Source organism: Enhydra lutris, unplaced genomic scaffold (genome assembly GCF_002288905.1).
Source record: "Enhydra lutris kenyoni isolate GAN:26980312 unplaced genomic scaffold, ASM228890v2 scaffoldscaffold46, whole genome shotgun sequence".
In the NCBI taxonomy this organism is placed as follows: Eukaryota; Metazoa; Chordata; class Mammalia; order Carnivora; family Mustelidae; genus Enhydra; species Enhydra lutris.
In genome coordinates, this window is record NW_019154130.1 from 14998663 (window position 1) to 15013637 (window position 14975).

General features: G+C 42.7%; 2 protein-coding genes across 3 annotated transcripts; one reads left to right on the forward strand and one right to left on the reverse strand.

Moving 5' to 3' along the window:
• Positions 1 to 1284: 1284 nt before the first annotated feature.
• Positions 1285 to 3385, reverse strand: LOC111156376 (TP53 regulated inhibitor of apoptosis 1). The gene is made up of 2 exons (XM_022517207.1): positions 3187 to 3385; positions 1285 to 2254 (listed from the first exon to the last, which is right to left on the reverse strand). The coding sequence occupies exons 1-2, from the start codon at positions 3331 to 3333 to the stop codon at positions 2171 to 2173; spliced, it is 231 nt and encodes a 76-aa protein (XP_022372915.1). The 5' UTR covers positions 3334 to 3385; the 3' UTR covers positions 1285 to 2170.
• On the forward strand, positions 3364 to 14364 carry LOC111156375 (glutamyl-tRNA amidotransferase subunit C). 2 transcript variants are annotated; one of them, XM_022517206.1, is made up of 4 exons: positions 3371 to 3510; positions 3587 to 3759; positions 11447 to 11550; positions 13583 to 14364. In XM_022517206.1, the coding sequence occupies exons 1-4, from the start codon at positions 3430 to 3432 to the stop codon at positions 13633 to 13635; spliced, it is 411 nt and encodes a 136-aa protein (XP_022372914.1). In that variant the 5' UTR covers positions 3371 to 3429; the 3' UTR covers positions 13636 to 14364. The 2 variants fall into 2 exon arrangements, with proteins under 2 accessions (XP_022372913.1, XP_022372914.1); XM_022517205.1 differs by lacking the exon at positions 13583 to 14364 and having other exon boundaries at positions 3364 to 3510; positions 11447 to 11850.
• The last annotated feature ends 611 nt before the right edge of the window (positions 14365 to 14975 follow it).

A 14975-nucleotide genomic window follows, 5' to 3' on the forward strand; every position in this document is an offset into this window, starting at 1 on the left:
GGAGTCTGCTTCTCCCTCTGCCTGTTCTCCCTGCTTGTGTGAACTCTCTCTCTGACAAATAAAATCTTGAAAAAATAAAAGGCAGTATTACACATTTTTGCATATAGCATTAGCTTTATTTGTTTCTAGAATTAAAACCTTTCCATAGCATTAAGAATTAGGGAGAAATAATAGAAACAGTAACAAAGTCACCCTTACAGAGCATTTAACTTCTCAAAATTTAAAGTCCTTGAAGTAGCTGAGATAGATGAAGTCACTATAAAGTCAAAATAGAATGAAGAACAATTGGGCGCCTGGGTGGCTCAGTTGGTTAAGTGTCTGACTCTTGATTGTGGCTGAGGTCATGATTGCAAGGTTGTGAGATTGAGACCTGCAACAGGCTCCACGCTGTGTGGAGCCTGCCTAGATTCTCTGTCTTCTCTTCCTCTTTATTATTCCCTCGGTAGCAGTTACAATGAAAGAACATGGTTGGCTTGGAATGGTTTTATTCTCGAGGCTCAACCAGACAGTTTTGTAATAAGATTCAAGAAGCTACCAGGTTTTGGCATTGCATAGTACATAAAGTAAACTGGTACTGCAAAGGTGAGGCATATGGAAACACAGGATGTGAGAGCCTTTTACAGTAAGGGAGAAAAGGATCCCTGCTATCTTTTCCACTTTGTGATCTAACCACAGCCTGTGCTTGTGCTTCCAAGTCCCCATAGAACCGTTTTACTTGAGCTGAGTCTGAGTTCAGGACTTGACTTTGGCTTGCTGCCTGGCCTCCCTCAGCTGGACTTCAAGTATCTTTTATAATTCTTGTATAATAGACCGTAACCAGTCAAAATATAAATGCAGAATGTATTGAAATGACATTCAGGACTAGTCATGTTAAATATGAAGCAGTCACACAAACTGGAGCGAGGCCAATACAATTTCTACCTTCTGTAAGTTGTTTCATACTATATTGGGTATATATAATTGAACCAGATTACGCAAGACCTGCAATTTTGGTGACTACTTGACATTTCAAAGTGTGTTAAGTGCTCACCTGATCCTGACATTTTTTGTGTGTGCAGGTACAGAAGCATATTAAGTTACTTATGTAACTTATTGTGGAAATAAATTTTAGAAATCAGTGAGGTTTCTAATTGTTTTAGCACACTATTGACCTTAGATAAATTTTCACTTTTTCTTCACCTTTAAATTATAAAACAAAACTTTCTCCAGTGTACATATGGGATATGTAAGGTCGCATTATAATACTTGTTTTGTAAAGTGCACTGAGTTCTCCAGGGGCAAATAATGAAACTAAGTATTACAATTTATTCCATCTTCATGATTACAGACATTACAGGGCAGGGTGGGTACACAAAGCAAATAGGACAAATTTCTCCCATTTAACTAGATGCAGCATTTTGGCAGTTTTAAGATAATACAGGATGGCTTAATTAATTGACTTGGGCTGAAAGCTGGCAAAAGCAAATCTTGGCAATTTAAGATCTTCCTTCATTGTTATTACAACAATCTTCATTCCTAAACTACACTATGAGCTCCAAAATGGTGTGTACTGTAACATTCTTCAAGCTTTCACATCTTAATCAGAAATCTGACATCTCTTAAGGCAGGGAACTCTTAAAGCTGTCTTCCTCTTGGCTAACTCAGTCCACCAGCAATCTTAAAAGTTATTATAAAAGTAAAACCGTGATCCCAAGCATTGATTAAAACCGTTGTGCTGGGATCCCTTTTCAGAGCCTTAGCTCCCTGAGAGAAAAGAGAGATCCTAACAAATTGCTTCCATGAATAATAACCTAGTACAATGTACCTAATGTCCTTCCCAGCAAAACTCAAGAGGTCAGGCAACCCTGATCATCCTGACAAGTTTATCAGTATTTACATAAAAAAGGATATTTAAAGCTGATCCTAGACCAAGTACCGCAACCATAGTCCCAAGCAATCATTCAGTTTAAGCACATGGAGTTCCTGTACGATGCCAGAGCAAGTGAGAAATCTCAAAGCAAAGAGTGATGGTTCATCATCTTTTACAAGTGAGGAAATCAATGAGGAAAGAAGACTACTGCCTCCTAAACTCCTCATCAAATCCTTGGCTATTTTCACAGCCTTAATTGACGAAATCCAGTGTCCTCAATTTCCTGATTGGAGGAGTCTATTTTCAAGGTGACTGTCAAGGTCAAGAAGAGCTTTCAGGCTTTTCTTTGCTATGGCCCATAAATTCCAGTCCTTCAATGGGAATCTCCTTCTCCTTTATTGCTTTCTGTTGGAGGAGAAAACACATGACACAGGTCTGTAAGAAGCTTGAGGACCAAACTTTGTAAATATGATGGTGCAAAAGTAAATCATATGGGACCAAGAGAACACCCAACCATGATTAAAGACCTGTACTTTTTTTTAACCTTAAATGTAAGACCAGAGAGCGACTGGAAAAGAGTTTCAGATGTGGAATTTAAACAGTATCTCCACTCTGTTATGACAGACACAAAATTCAAATCTGAGTTCCAGGACAGTGGCTATGTGACTTTGGGCAAGCCTCACTTTCCTGTCTATAAATAGGGATAAAGATAGCAACTTGCAACTACCCTGAGGATCTTTTAAGTTAACTAACTGGGAATGTTGTGCCCACTGAGGTTCTTAAAATCCAAAGCAGTTTCACATTCACTGAACTAGAATGAAAATTTCCTAGCGGGTTGAGAGATTTAACAGGCCAAAGAAGGAATTACAACAACAACAACAACAACAAAATAAGATCCTCATGTCTAACAGGCCAGATTCTAACACCCCTCTTCAACCCCCAACACTAATAGTGAAATAGCGCACCACCGCAAAAATCAAAGAAACGATTCTGGTGAACATGAACTAATCACTTCCTATTTGGGGAACATTCCATGTATAAAATATGAACAACTACGCGCACTTTGCGAGTTTAGGACGAGCACCAAATGAACCAAAGAATATCCCTGTGCTCTGTGAAATGTAACACATATTGTAAAAATATTTAACTTTGTCATTCAGAGAGATACCGGGCGGCCTTGGTGGTGATAATGGGGAGACAGCTCCTGCTACTGTCCTCACTGAAGCTTTTCTTCACCGTTCCCATCCCAACCTCCGCGAATTACTACCCGTGTGGCCGGGGACACCGCAGAGACAACCAGGAGGGTAGACACGCAAGGGCTCGGCCAACTGGCTCACCTGAACACACTGCTGATAGCGCTTGAAGAGGTCAGTGCACGGGTCTCCGGAGCCGTCCCCCTTGAGGAACTTCTCGGCAAACCAGCGATTGAAGCACTGGTCGTACTCCCGCTTCATGTCGGTGCAGGCCTCCCCTACGCTATTCATGGCGGCGGCGGCAGTAGCGGCGCGCTCTGATGTCGTCACTCTTGAGTGCGTCTCTCGGCTTTACGTGGAGACGCACTACGGCGGCTGAAGAGAGAAATGTGGGTCCGGGCGACGAGGCTGGGCCTTTGGTCCTGGTTGGGCTGGCGCCGGGGCTTCACCTCCAAGGCGGATCCTCAGGTAAAGGCCGGGGGCGTCAAGCGGGTGGCTGAGCAGGCCCCACCCGTGACCCCTGTTCTCCGCCTCATCCCTCCAGGGTAGTGGCCGGGTTACGGCCGAGGTGATCGAACACCTGGAGCGTCTAGCGCTTGTGGACTTCCGCAGCCAAGAGGCCGTGGCACGGTTGGAGAAAGCCATCGCCTTTGCCGACCGGCTCCGCGCGGTGGACACCGACGGGGTGGAGCCCATGGAGTCAGTACTGGAGGACAGGTAAACACTCGCGGCTGCGCACCCTGAAGCCTTGCCTGTGGCGCCTTCGCAGACATTTGAGGTGGCGATTATTAGTGTGTCCTTTCACAGAAGGGAAAAGAGCTTTAGCGAGATGGAAGAACTTGTCCACGGTCACCCCGTGGTAAGTTTCATGGTTTCCTTTGTTCATTATCGGTCCTATCATTCGCGTTTAAAGTCCTCGAGGCTTCCCAGTGTAGCTAGGAACCATGCCCGAACTGCTAATCATCGCCTTTGAGGCCCTATTTCACAGAGTCCTTGCCTACCACTCGGGCCTACTGCTCTTTTCACTGCATCTACATTAACTTTCTTACTTCTCCAACATGGCAAATTTGTTTCTTGTCTAGAATCTTTGCGTTTGCTATTCCCCTTTCCTTGGGCAGCCTATTTCCTTGGCAGGTCGTAGTTCTCTCCTCGGTAAGGCCTCTCCAAATATCCTCTCCCTTAATAATCACCGACCCCTGATCCTGTTGGATTTTCTCCAATTTCTTGATTATCTTATTTTTGTTGATCTGTCTCTTGTTAATAGAATGTGAGCTCGTGTTTGACTTGCTTACTTGTTAGATTCCTGTCCCAAAATATGGCTTGTACATATCTTCTGACCTAGTGGTTCCCTGTGGAAACATCTGTAAAAATGCAGCAAGATGTGTATACACGAGTGTTCAGGGTATCCAGACCTGTTTATAGTACAAAACAAAAAACAACAAAAAGCTCCCAACAAGGGGCCCTGGCCAGCTCAGTCTGCAGAGCATGCTCTGATCTCCAGGTCATGAGTTTCAGCCCAGCTGGGGGTAGAGTTTACTTAACCTGGGTGGCTCAGTGGGTTAAAGCCTCTGCCTTCGGCTCAGGTCATGGTCCTAGTGTCCTGGGATGGAGCCCCACATCCGGCTCTGTGCTCTGCAGGGAGCCTGCTTCCACCTCTCTCTGTCTGTCTGCTTCTCTGCCTACTTGTGATCTCTGTCAAATAAATAAATTTAAAAAAAAAAAATCTTTAAAAAATTTTTTGAACCCTAAAAAACAGAAACAGCCTAAGTGCCTTCATGGCTAAATACATCATCATGGAATGGAATATTGACAGTTGTTTAAAAATAATGCAACTATACTGATATGAAAAGATTATATTTAGTAAAAAAGGTAAAGTTCAGAACATTGTGTATGGGATTATCAGTACTTTAATGTGTCCTCTATTTGACATATTCTGGTATATTCATTAACTTTTGTTCCCTCAGAGCATGCAAGGAACTGTAATAATAGTTTTTTTTTTTTTTTTTAAGATTTTTTTTATTTATTTGACAGACAGAGAGAGAGAGATCACAGTAGGCAGAGAGGCAGGCAGAGAGAGAGAGGAGGAAGCAGGCTCCCTGCTGAGCAGAGAGCCTGATGCGGGGCTCGATCCCAGGACCCCGGGATCATGACCTGAGCTGAAGGCAGAGGCTTAACCCACTGAGCCACCCAGGTGCCCCTGTAATAATAGTTTTAAAGAAAGTGGAAACGCAGAGGAAAATTCTAACTTATCATCTTATAGTGAGGGCCAAAACACAAATGCCTAAAGGAGCAAAGTAATAACACAAGAAGTGATACAGTCTACTGTAATAGGGAGGGACAGGTCTTTGACAAAGCAGTTTGTGAATATTATACTAAACAGGTGCAGTCTCTCCACACTTCTACCAAATTTTGCTAAATCTTAATACATTTTTAAAGAAAATGCTCTTTTCTGAAAAGCAGACTTGTTTGCTGGTTGGGACTGCAGTTTCTTGGGCATAAAGACAGAGGCAGTCTACAACTCTGTCCTACCCTTTTCTTGATGGGATTTTTTAAAAAAGATTTATTTATTTTAGAGTGCAGCGTGGTGTGTGGGGGAAGGATCAGAGAGGGAGGGAAATCAGTAGACTCCTTGCTGAGCAGGGAACCTGATTCTCTGCTTGATCCCAGGACCCTGGGATCATGATGTGAGCTGAAACCAAGAGCAGACACCCAACCGAGCCACCCAAGCTCCCCCTTGATGGGATTTTTTAAAAAATACATTCTTGCAGTGCCTGGGTGGCTCAGTCAGTTAGGTGTCCAACTCTTGACTTCAGCTCAGGTCTTGATCTCAAGGCCATGAGTTCGAGCCCCAAATACTCAATATAGATGGGAGCAAAAAAGATGAGCTGGCATTAGCACTCTATTAGAGAGAACCAGACCTGTATATAACCATAACCTCTGTGTAAAGTGCTTGCTAGCCTCCCATTCTCACCTCCAATCTTTTTTTTTTTTTTTTTTTTTAAAGACTTTATTTATTTGACAGACAGAGATCACAAGTAGGCAGAGGGGCAGGCAGAGAGGGAGGGGAAAGCAGGCTTCCTGCTAAGCAGAGAGCCCGATGCAGGTCTCGATCCCAGGACCCTGGGATCACAACCTGAGCCAAAGGCAGAGGCTTTAATCCACTGAGCCACCCAGGCAACCTTCACCTCCAGTCTTTGATTCCGTCACATCCTTTCTCTATATTGTAATCTGATGCTCAGATCTACATAAGTCAGTTTGCCCAAAATTACATAGCACTTCAAAATAGAAATCTGAGGTCATTCGCCTACCCAGGCTCTTCAGGTGGCTCTCTAATATTCTTTAGGATAAAGACAAAAGCTCCACCAGGGCCTACAAAGCATCATTTAACTTAGCTCCTGCCCACCTCCAAGATAGGGCTGTAACTCAATTCCTCAAGCTCTCCATTCTGTTTCCTTCTCAGAATCCTCTACCTCATCCCACCCACTACTTTTTTTGTCTACTTTACTTTCTTCAGATTTCAACTGCCTCTTCCTCAGATTCTTCTTTTACCAAGTCAGGCTTTCAGGACCTGTGGCTCTCATGGTATTCAATAGAGCTGTAATTTTACATGTGTTTATATGTCTATTTGAGTAATTTTTTTTTTTTTTTTAGATTTTATTTATTTGTCAGAGAGAGAGGGGTGGGGGAGAACACAGGCAGAGCGGCAGGCAGAGGCAGAGAGAGAAGCAGGCTCTCCACTGAGCAAGGAGCCCGATGTGGGGCTTGATCCCAGGACCCTGAGATCATGACCTGAGCGGAAGGCAGAGGCTTAACCCACTGAGCCACCCAGGCGCCCCCAAGTGTGCCATATTTTATTCTCTGTCCCTCTTCTACTACTCATCCATGTACTGGGGAGCAGCATATCTATTATTACTCATCATATTCTCAGTATCTACTACCTAGCACTCAGTAAGTGTTTGTTGAATTTTTTTTTTTTTTTTAAAGATTTTATTTATTTATTTGACAGGCAGAGAGAGAGAGGAGAAAGCAGGCTCCCTGTAGAGCAGAGAGCCCAATGTGGGGCTTGATCCCAGGACCCTGGGCTCATGACCGGAGCCAGAGGCAGAGGCTTCAACCCACTGAGCCACCCAGGCGCCCCTGTTGAATGTTCTTTAAAGATTTTATTTGAGGGCGCCTGGGTGGCTCAGTGGGTTAAGCCGCTGCCTTCCGCTCAGGTCATGATCTCAGGGTCCTGGGATCGAGCCCCACATCGGGCTCTCTGCTCGGCAGGGGGCCTGCTTCCCTCTCTCTCTGTCTCTGCCTGCCTGTCTACTTGTGATCTCTCTCTCTCTGTCAAATAAATAAATAAATAATCTTAAAAAAATTAAAAAAAAAAAAAAGATTTTATTTGAGAGACAGAAGCAGTTCAGAGCAAGAGGGAGCAACAGTCTCAAGCGGACTCCGCACTGAGCATAGAGCCCAGCGGGGGCCTCTATCTCATGACACTTAGATTACAACCTGAGCTGAAACCAAAAGTCAGAAAATTAGCCAACTGTGCCACTGAGGTCCCCCGTTGACTGTTCTTTATTAGTATCTTTGGGAAAGGAGGGCATAGAAGCACAAAGAGGAGACAGAATTTCCCAGACCATGTAGAGGGAAACTATAAAGAAATGCAACTATTACTCAAGGAAGTTTGTGAAAAAGATGAAGAGGGTTGTATCTGGTAGCTGGAATAGTGACTTCATATTCAGTGATCTGCAGTCTTGCCATCAACTTGGAAACCAGTTTGAGTTAATTATTCCATTTTAGAGATGTAGCACTTATAGGACTTTTTTGTTTTTGAAGATTTTTATTTATTTGACAGAAAGAGACAGCAAGAGAGGGAACACAAGCAGGGGGAGTGGGAGAGGGAGAAGGAGAAGCAGGCTTCTCGCTGAGCAGGGAGCCTGATGTGGGGCTTGATCCCAGGACCCTGTTTTTTTTTTTTTTTTTTTTTTAAAGATTTTATTTATTTATTTGAGAGAGAGACAGTGAGAGCGAGCATGAGCGAGGAGAAAGTCAGAGGGAGAAGCAGACTCCCCATGGAGCTGTCAGGACCCTGTTTTTTTGAACATATTGCCTAATGATTGAAATGGAACCCAATTAAGACATGGTTCAACCGTTTTAGGCCACACTAGGCGTAAAAGCACTGACTGGCTATAAGAAATCTCTTGGCATATTAATACCTAACCTTTGGTTTTAGCTAGAAAGCATTTAGTGTCCTTATGTGCCAGGCGCTAAGATTTTATATGCATTGTCTAAATTATCACATACAACTCTGGAAGGTAAATGCTAGTATCTCCTTTATAGATGAAGAAACTGAGGCACAGAAAACTAGTGTAATATGCCCCAGAGTTTCGCAGTGTAATAAGAGAATCCAGAACTTGAAATTCAGAGCCTCAGCTCTCAAATACTGTTCTAGATATGCCATCTAAAAAGTCAACCCCTGGGCGCCTGGGTGGCTCAGTGGGTTAAGCCTCTGTCTTCAGCTCAGGTCATGATCTCAGGGTCCTGGGATGGAGTCCCACATTGGGCTGTCTGCTCAGCAGGGAGCCTGCTTCCCCCCTCTCTGCCTGCCTCTCTGCCTACTGGTGATCTCTCTCTGTGTCAAATAAATAAATAAAATCTTAAAAAAAAGAAATAAGAAGTCAACCCCTAGAACCTTTATTTTCTCCCATCTCCAGAAACTGACTCAGATGATGACATCTCTGCCTGCAGCCAAATACTTCAGTGAATAGGATGTCCCTCAGGATCTTATTTGAACCAAAAATTCTTTGCCAAATGTATTAACTCTCATTCCAGTCTAAATCAAACTAGAAATTAATTGGAAGGAGAGAAAAGGATTGTAGATGATGGAAACAGAATTGTGCCTAGAAAAAAAATGCTGCCTGACACCAGCAGCAGAGCACTCCTATCTGGTCAATCCAATGGCCAATAAAGGCATTTCTTCTCCAGTGCTGCTGGAGTGCTTTCCATTAAATTGCTTTTTATTAGCATTTCCCACAGCTACTGGTTAAAGTGCTTTGTCTGTGAGCCTTTCTCAACCAGGCTTTCATCTGAACCAGAACACTTAAGATTCAAGTGATTCTTTTTTAGTGCTTCCCAGGATAGTACATAATTAATATTAGCCCACAGTTGATTTATTATCAAAACGGGTGTCCTATAGTATTTGGGCTAAAGTTCTCTTGTAGAACCCTGAGAAAGAGAAGTGAGATAGACATTTAGTCAATCAGTAATTGATAGGCACCTGGTCCTTTTTGGGAGTTTTATGCATGATTATGAGATCAAGAAAAGTTAAGCGGGACATCTGTGTGGCTCAGTTGGTTAAGTGTCTGCCTTTGGATCAGGTCATGACCCCACGGTCCTGGGATCAAGTCCTGCGTCGGGCTCTTTGTGCAGCTGGGAGCCTGCTTCTCCCTCTCCCTCTGCCTGCCATTTCCCCTGCTTGTGCTCTTTCTCTGACAAATAGATAAATCTTAAAAAAAGAAAGAAATGAAAGAAGTTAAGCAACTTGCCAAATGAACAATTGATGTACCACCCTCACAGAGACCCTGAGTTCAGCAGCCTATGATTATGAAAATAGGAAGGTGTGGATTTCTTCTAGAAACAACTCCATCATAACAGTAATTAGGTGAAAATGGGTGGTATTTTAAGGAGTGAATTTTTTCTGGAAACATTACTTAAACAGGAAACCAACTGTCCAATGAGTGAATAAATCAATTGCTATTACATCTACTGTGAAGCAATAGCTTCTTACCACCTGTTGGTGGTAGTAGAGTCTCACTTCATCAAACTCTCCAAGTGCCCAGGAACAATTTAGCAGCCTCCCCTAGGGGCTAGGCAGGTATTGCGTGATCCCAGCAGGTTAAGGGCAGGGGTACTCTGAATGAGGAGTGGGGACTGAGGTGTGCCCAGGTACGCTAACTCTAAGAGGAGGAGGGGCTGCTCGGCACACCCACCTCTTACTGCAATGAGAACACAGGCCCCAATTATCAGATCTTTAACATTTCATCTTCCCAGCAGTTCTGTGAAGCATTCCACAAATAAGGGAACAGGTGCATGGATAAGTAGCTTGCACATGTGCCATCTATGGCTTTAAGATTTGAATTTATCTGTGACTCAGGAGCCCAAGCTCTTAGCCATTCTGTTGTATCACCAGCAGAAATGCAAACTCCAGAAGGTCCACTGTTCACCTTTACAAAGGATTTTTATTTTGTTCTCCAAGTTTTCATAAGCCTCTATACGGTTAGGGGAAAAAAAATTAAATGCAACCTTCGCTTTTTTGGCAAGAAAGTTAAGGTCTGGAAAGAACCATACTTGTCCAAGGCGACAGAGTTAGAGTGCAGATCCTGGAATAGACTGCAGCTCTCTATAGTCCGTATCAAGAGTGCTTATTGTGTCTGGCCCTAGGGTGGGTGCCACAGAAGAAACAGAAAAAGTCCTTTCCTAAGAGTATCTTACCATGACAACTTCACCCTCTGCAGCCGTTCCCTGGATGTTCATGTCACATCCTTGCCCTTTTGTCCCATTAGGTTTAGCCCTCAGTCTATGTCTGGCTCAAAGCAGAAAGAGCTTGGCTACTCGATCAGTGACTGAGCAGACTGCTCATTTTTCAGCCCAAATATCTGGAAGCAGGCTCAGACTTTTTTTTTTTTTGCACTTTTAAGCCTTGAAACAGCAGTGAAGCCCCATTGATATGTTCAACTCCTGTTTGGTTTCACTGGTTTGCCATCTGGACACTTTAATGAAGCCAGTAGGTCCAGAGAACAGTGGAATATTCTTCAGCTGTGCAAAGGCAGGCACCTCCATGTCCATGAATGTGGCTGCAGTGAAAAACAGCTCATCTTTGGGGTACAAGAACTGTGCTCATTCCAGTCCTGTCACTTGGGACCTAATATCTAAGTCACTTATAACCACTCTTGAGCAAGTTTCTTCACCTGCCTGGAAGTCCACTTCCCATGCAGCAGTTTCTTACCCATCCTTTAGCAGTGACATCACCTATTCTGAGTACCTCTTCCTTACCCAGGCTGGTTTAGGTGCCCCTTTTCTACTCCCTTGGCAAGCTTTGCTTACATACTAGACTTAAAACCTTGTAATTGCCTTACCAGTATCCACCAAAAGCAGCTTACCCATAGTAATGATGCAGGAGTATTTACTGAATGTGTCAGTTCTGAGGAACGATTACCACTTACCTCACTGAATGGTTGAGAATCTATAAACTACCGATAGTTATTTGGTCAACTACTGAGCATGCGCTCCTCCATCTTTGAGTAGTGACCATACCTCAAGAATATGCTGCTCTGTTTTCTCCCATTCTCAACCCTCTTCACCCATGCCGTAGAAGCCTATTCTCTGAGAAGGTAACCTTGAGCTTCTGGTTTTGTAGATGTCTATACTTGAGATCTGACAGTGTGGTAGAAGGCAACTGTGCTGAAGAACTACTACAAAATGCCCATCAAGTTGTGGAGGAGTATTTTGTGGCCCCCCCAGGTATGTGTTCCCCAAAGTGGCTTAACAGATTGTCCCTCAGTGAACTAAGAATATAAAGGGAGCTGTGAGGTCCAAATTTGCTACATGAAAGTACTTTAAGAAGTACAGAGTGAGAATTAGGTGAAGGTGGTCAAAAGGTACAAACTTCAACATACAGTGGAATGACTATACTTAATACTGTATTCTGTACTTGAAAGTTGCTAAGAGAGTAGATCTTAAAAGTTCTTATCACAAGGACAAAACTAATGTGAGAGGATAGATATTAAATACTCTTGTTCTGGTAATCATTCTGATATATATATAATGTATATGTATTATATATATATAAAATCATTGTGTTGTAGAACTTAAGACAATGTTGTGTGTCGATTCTATCCCAATAAAAGTGGAATGTAAAACCCCACATATATTAACAGTGGGGGGAAAAAAGGTGGCAGTAGAGTGTAGGGGTCACATTCACTCCTAAGGGCCAGTCTGTAATAGGAATGAGCAAAATGGGGACTGGGGCAGGGAGGTGTGTATGTACATGGTATCAAATCTGAAGCTCTGGGGCACCTGGGTGGCTCAGTGGTTTAAGCCGCTGCCTTCGGCTCAGGTCATGATCCCAGGTCCTGGGTTTAAGCCCCATATCGGGCTTTCTGCTCAGCAGGGAGCCTGCTTCCTCCTCTCTCTCTGCCTGCCTCTCTGCCTACTTGTGATTTCTCTCTGTCAAATAAATAAATAAAATCTTAAAAAAAAAAAAAAAATCTGAAGCTCAAGCTCTGCGTTAAAGGCGCAACTAGCTCTCACTGCTTCTCATTCTGTGCCAGACAGTACTTGGGAGCCCATTTTCCCTGAGAACCTGGACATCTGACATTTTGATGTGTGTATGGTAGTTCCCAAATTTTAAGTATGGGAACTAATTCCAAGATTAAAAAAAAAAAAAACAAAACCATGTAAATAAAACATACCTGCAAGCTGGATGCATCCTGTGAGCCATCAGTTTGCAACCTTGTTGTTGAAATTTGCGTCTTTAAAATTTACTGTGACTATTTTATTTATTTATTTATTTATTTTTTTAAAAAGATTTTTATTTATTTATTTATTTGACAGAGAGAAATCACAAGCAGGCAGAGAGGCAGGCAGAGAGAGAGGAGGAAGCAGGCTCCCTGCTGAGCAGAAAGCCCGATGTGGGGCTTGAACCCAGGACCTGGGATCATGACCTGAGCTGAAGGCAGCGGCTCAACCCACTGAGCCACCCAGGCGCCCCTACTGTGACTATTTTAAATGAAAACTTAAAAATTACTCTGGGCTAATACTAAAATCCAGAATTTTGGTTGGGTTGAACTTTTTAATCTGCTTTGCAGACAGATGGGTCTTCTGAACTGCCGCACCCTTCTGAATGTTTGAGAATGGGACGAAGTGCTCAGGTAGATGGTTTTCCAAGTGCCAGCTACAGGTTCAGGAGATCATCTCAGAGAACCATTCTAACTAGCCTCAGAGACAGACATCAGTCCCCCAGCTCAGGGGTTCTCTCTTTGATCAAGACCAGCCAATTAAAGGAAAGCTTTGCCTGAAGCAAGAATGAGAAAGAAAGCTTAGAAAATTGTGGACTCGGCTCTCAATCATGCCTTTTGATTCACTAAACCACCTCAAATTAACTGAAGAGAAAAAAAGATTTTATAATCTCTCTCAGAATCTGACAGTTGTCACTACTTTAGCAGACCTATCCATTCATCATATATGCTGTTTCTCCAAAAAGAACTCTGTGTCAGACTTCTTGAGACAAAGTGAATTCACAATCATTAGTCTTTCCTTCCACTCCCATATGCATATAACTGGCTAAACTGTCTCTGCTCTTTACTGAAAAGCACGCACTTATTAGGCTTCAGTTACAACTGTTGTTCTTTCAGACACTCAGAAAAATAGAATAGACACTACACTTATCTGCATTGCTTATTCTTCATGACAAACCAAGTGATGTTAACTCAGTACAACCAGTTTGGAAGCAGACTCAGCTTTAACATTCTTTCTTGTTACTGTTTTCAAACAGGTAATATCTCTTTGCCAAAGCAGGATGAACAAGAGCCTTTTTCAGACAACTGAGTAGCAATTCTGGGAAGGGGTACCCTGTGAACACGTGGAAGCCCAAAGACAGTATTTTGTTATTATGAACACTAATGGCCCCACTTCAGTCACCTGAAAAAAACTGATGGTTAAGTATTTTTTATTAACTAACTCTCTAAAGACAAAATTGGGAAATAATCTACCCAAAACAAGGCAATGAGTTCCTGCTGCTACTGGAAGTAAGAGGTATTGTTACTTTCTGAGGAAATGGATCAAGTATTTATTCACAGGCTGTTCAGTATGTAAAGATGTTATCCTCCTTTATCTCCTCCAGAAAGACTGTCTACCAAACGGCACTTGAGTGAATTTTTCTATTGATGTAACCATTAGACCATGCATCTGATCACTCTTTGATAACCTGTGTTGTACTTTTTAGTTGCTGTTTCTATCAAGCCAAGAAACCTTGTATCTTTACCAAACTCCATTTTGTTCCTGGGTACCCACTTCGTTCCCAGCAGAAGGCTTTCTCCTAAGGTCTGAAGGGTACTCAAAGTAGACTCTACAGCTTGTGAACGCTTAACCTGTAGTCATCCACTATCCCACAAAGTGATTACATGCAAAAGGGATGCTAGCCACAGCTAGTTTTTCTGAAAAGAACCTACGACAAAAATAGCTAACAGTGCTGTACTGTACACTAAAAATTTGCCAACAGGGTAGATCTTATATGAAATGCTCTTACCACAAATAAATCTTGAAGTAGAGAAGACACTTTGGGAGGTGATGGATATGTTTACAGTTTTGATGGTGGTGATGCTTTCATGGATAAACACTTAATCCCTAATTCACTGAGCTGTATACATTAAATAAGTACAACTTTTTACATATCAATCTTACTTCAATAAAGTGGCTTTTTTAAAAAAAGCGCCAGGTCTGAAACAAAGTAACTTAACCCACCCCCACCATGATTACTGAATCCAAGATAGTGGAGGTTTTTGGTTTGTTTTGTGTTTTAAGAAAGCTCAGATACCAAGAATAAATGAAACAGATTTAGGGGTAAAAGTGACAGAACCAAAATTTAAAGATTTCTTTTCTTCCCCTCCAAACTGTCACGGTTTTGTTTAAGAATCTTCAATCATGGGCGCCTAGGTGGCTCAGTGGGTTAAGCCTCTGCTTTCGGCTCAGGTCATGATCTCAGGGTCCTGGGATCGAGTCCCGCATCGGGCTCTCTGCTCATCGGGGAGCCTGCTTCCTCCTCTCTCTCTCTGCCTGCCTCTCTGCCTACTTGTGATCTCTGTCTGTCAAATAAATAAATAAAATATTTAAAAAAAAAAAAAAGGTTAAAAAAAAAAAAGAATCTTCAATCATCTTTATGCTGCTGC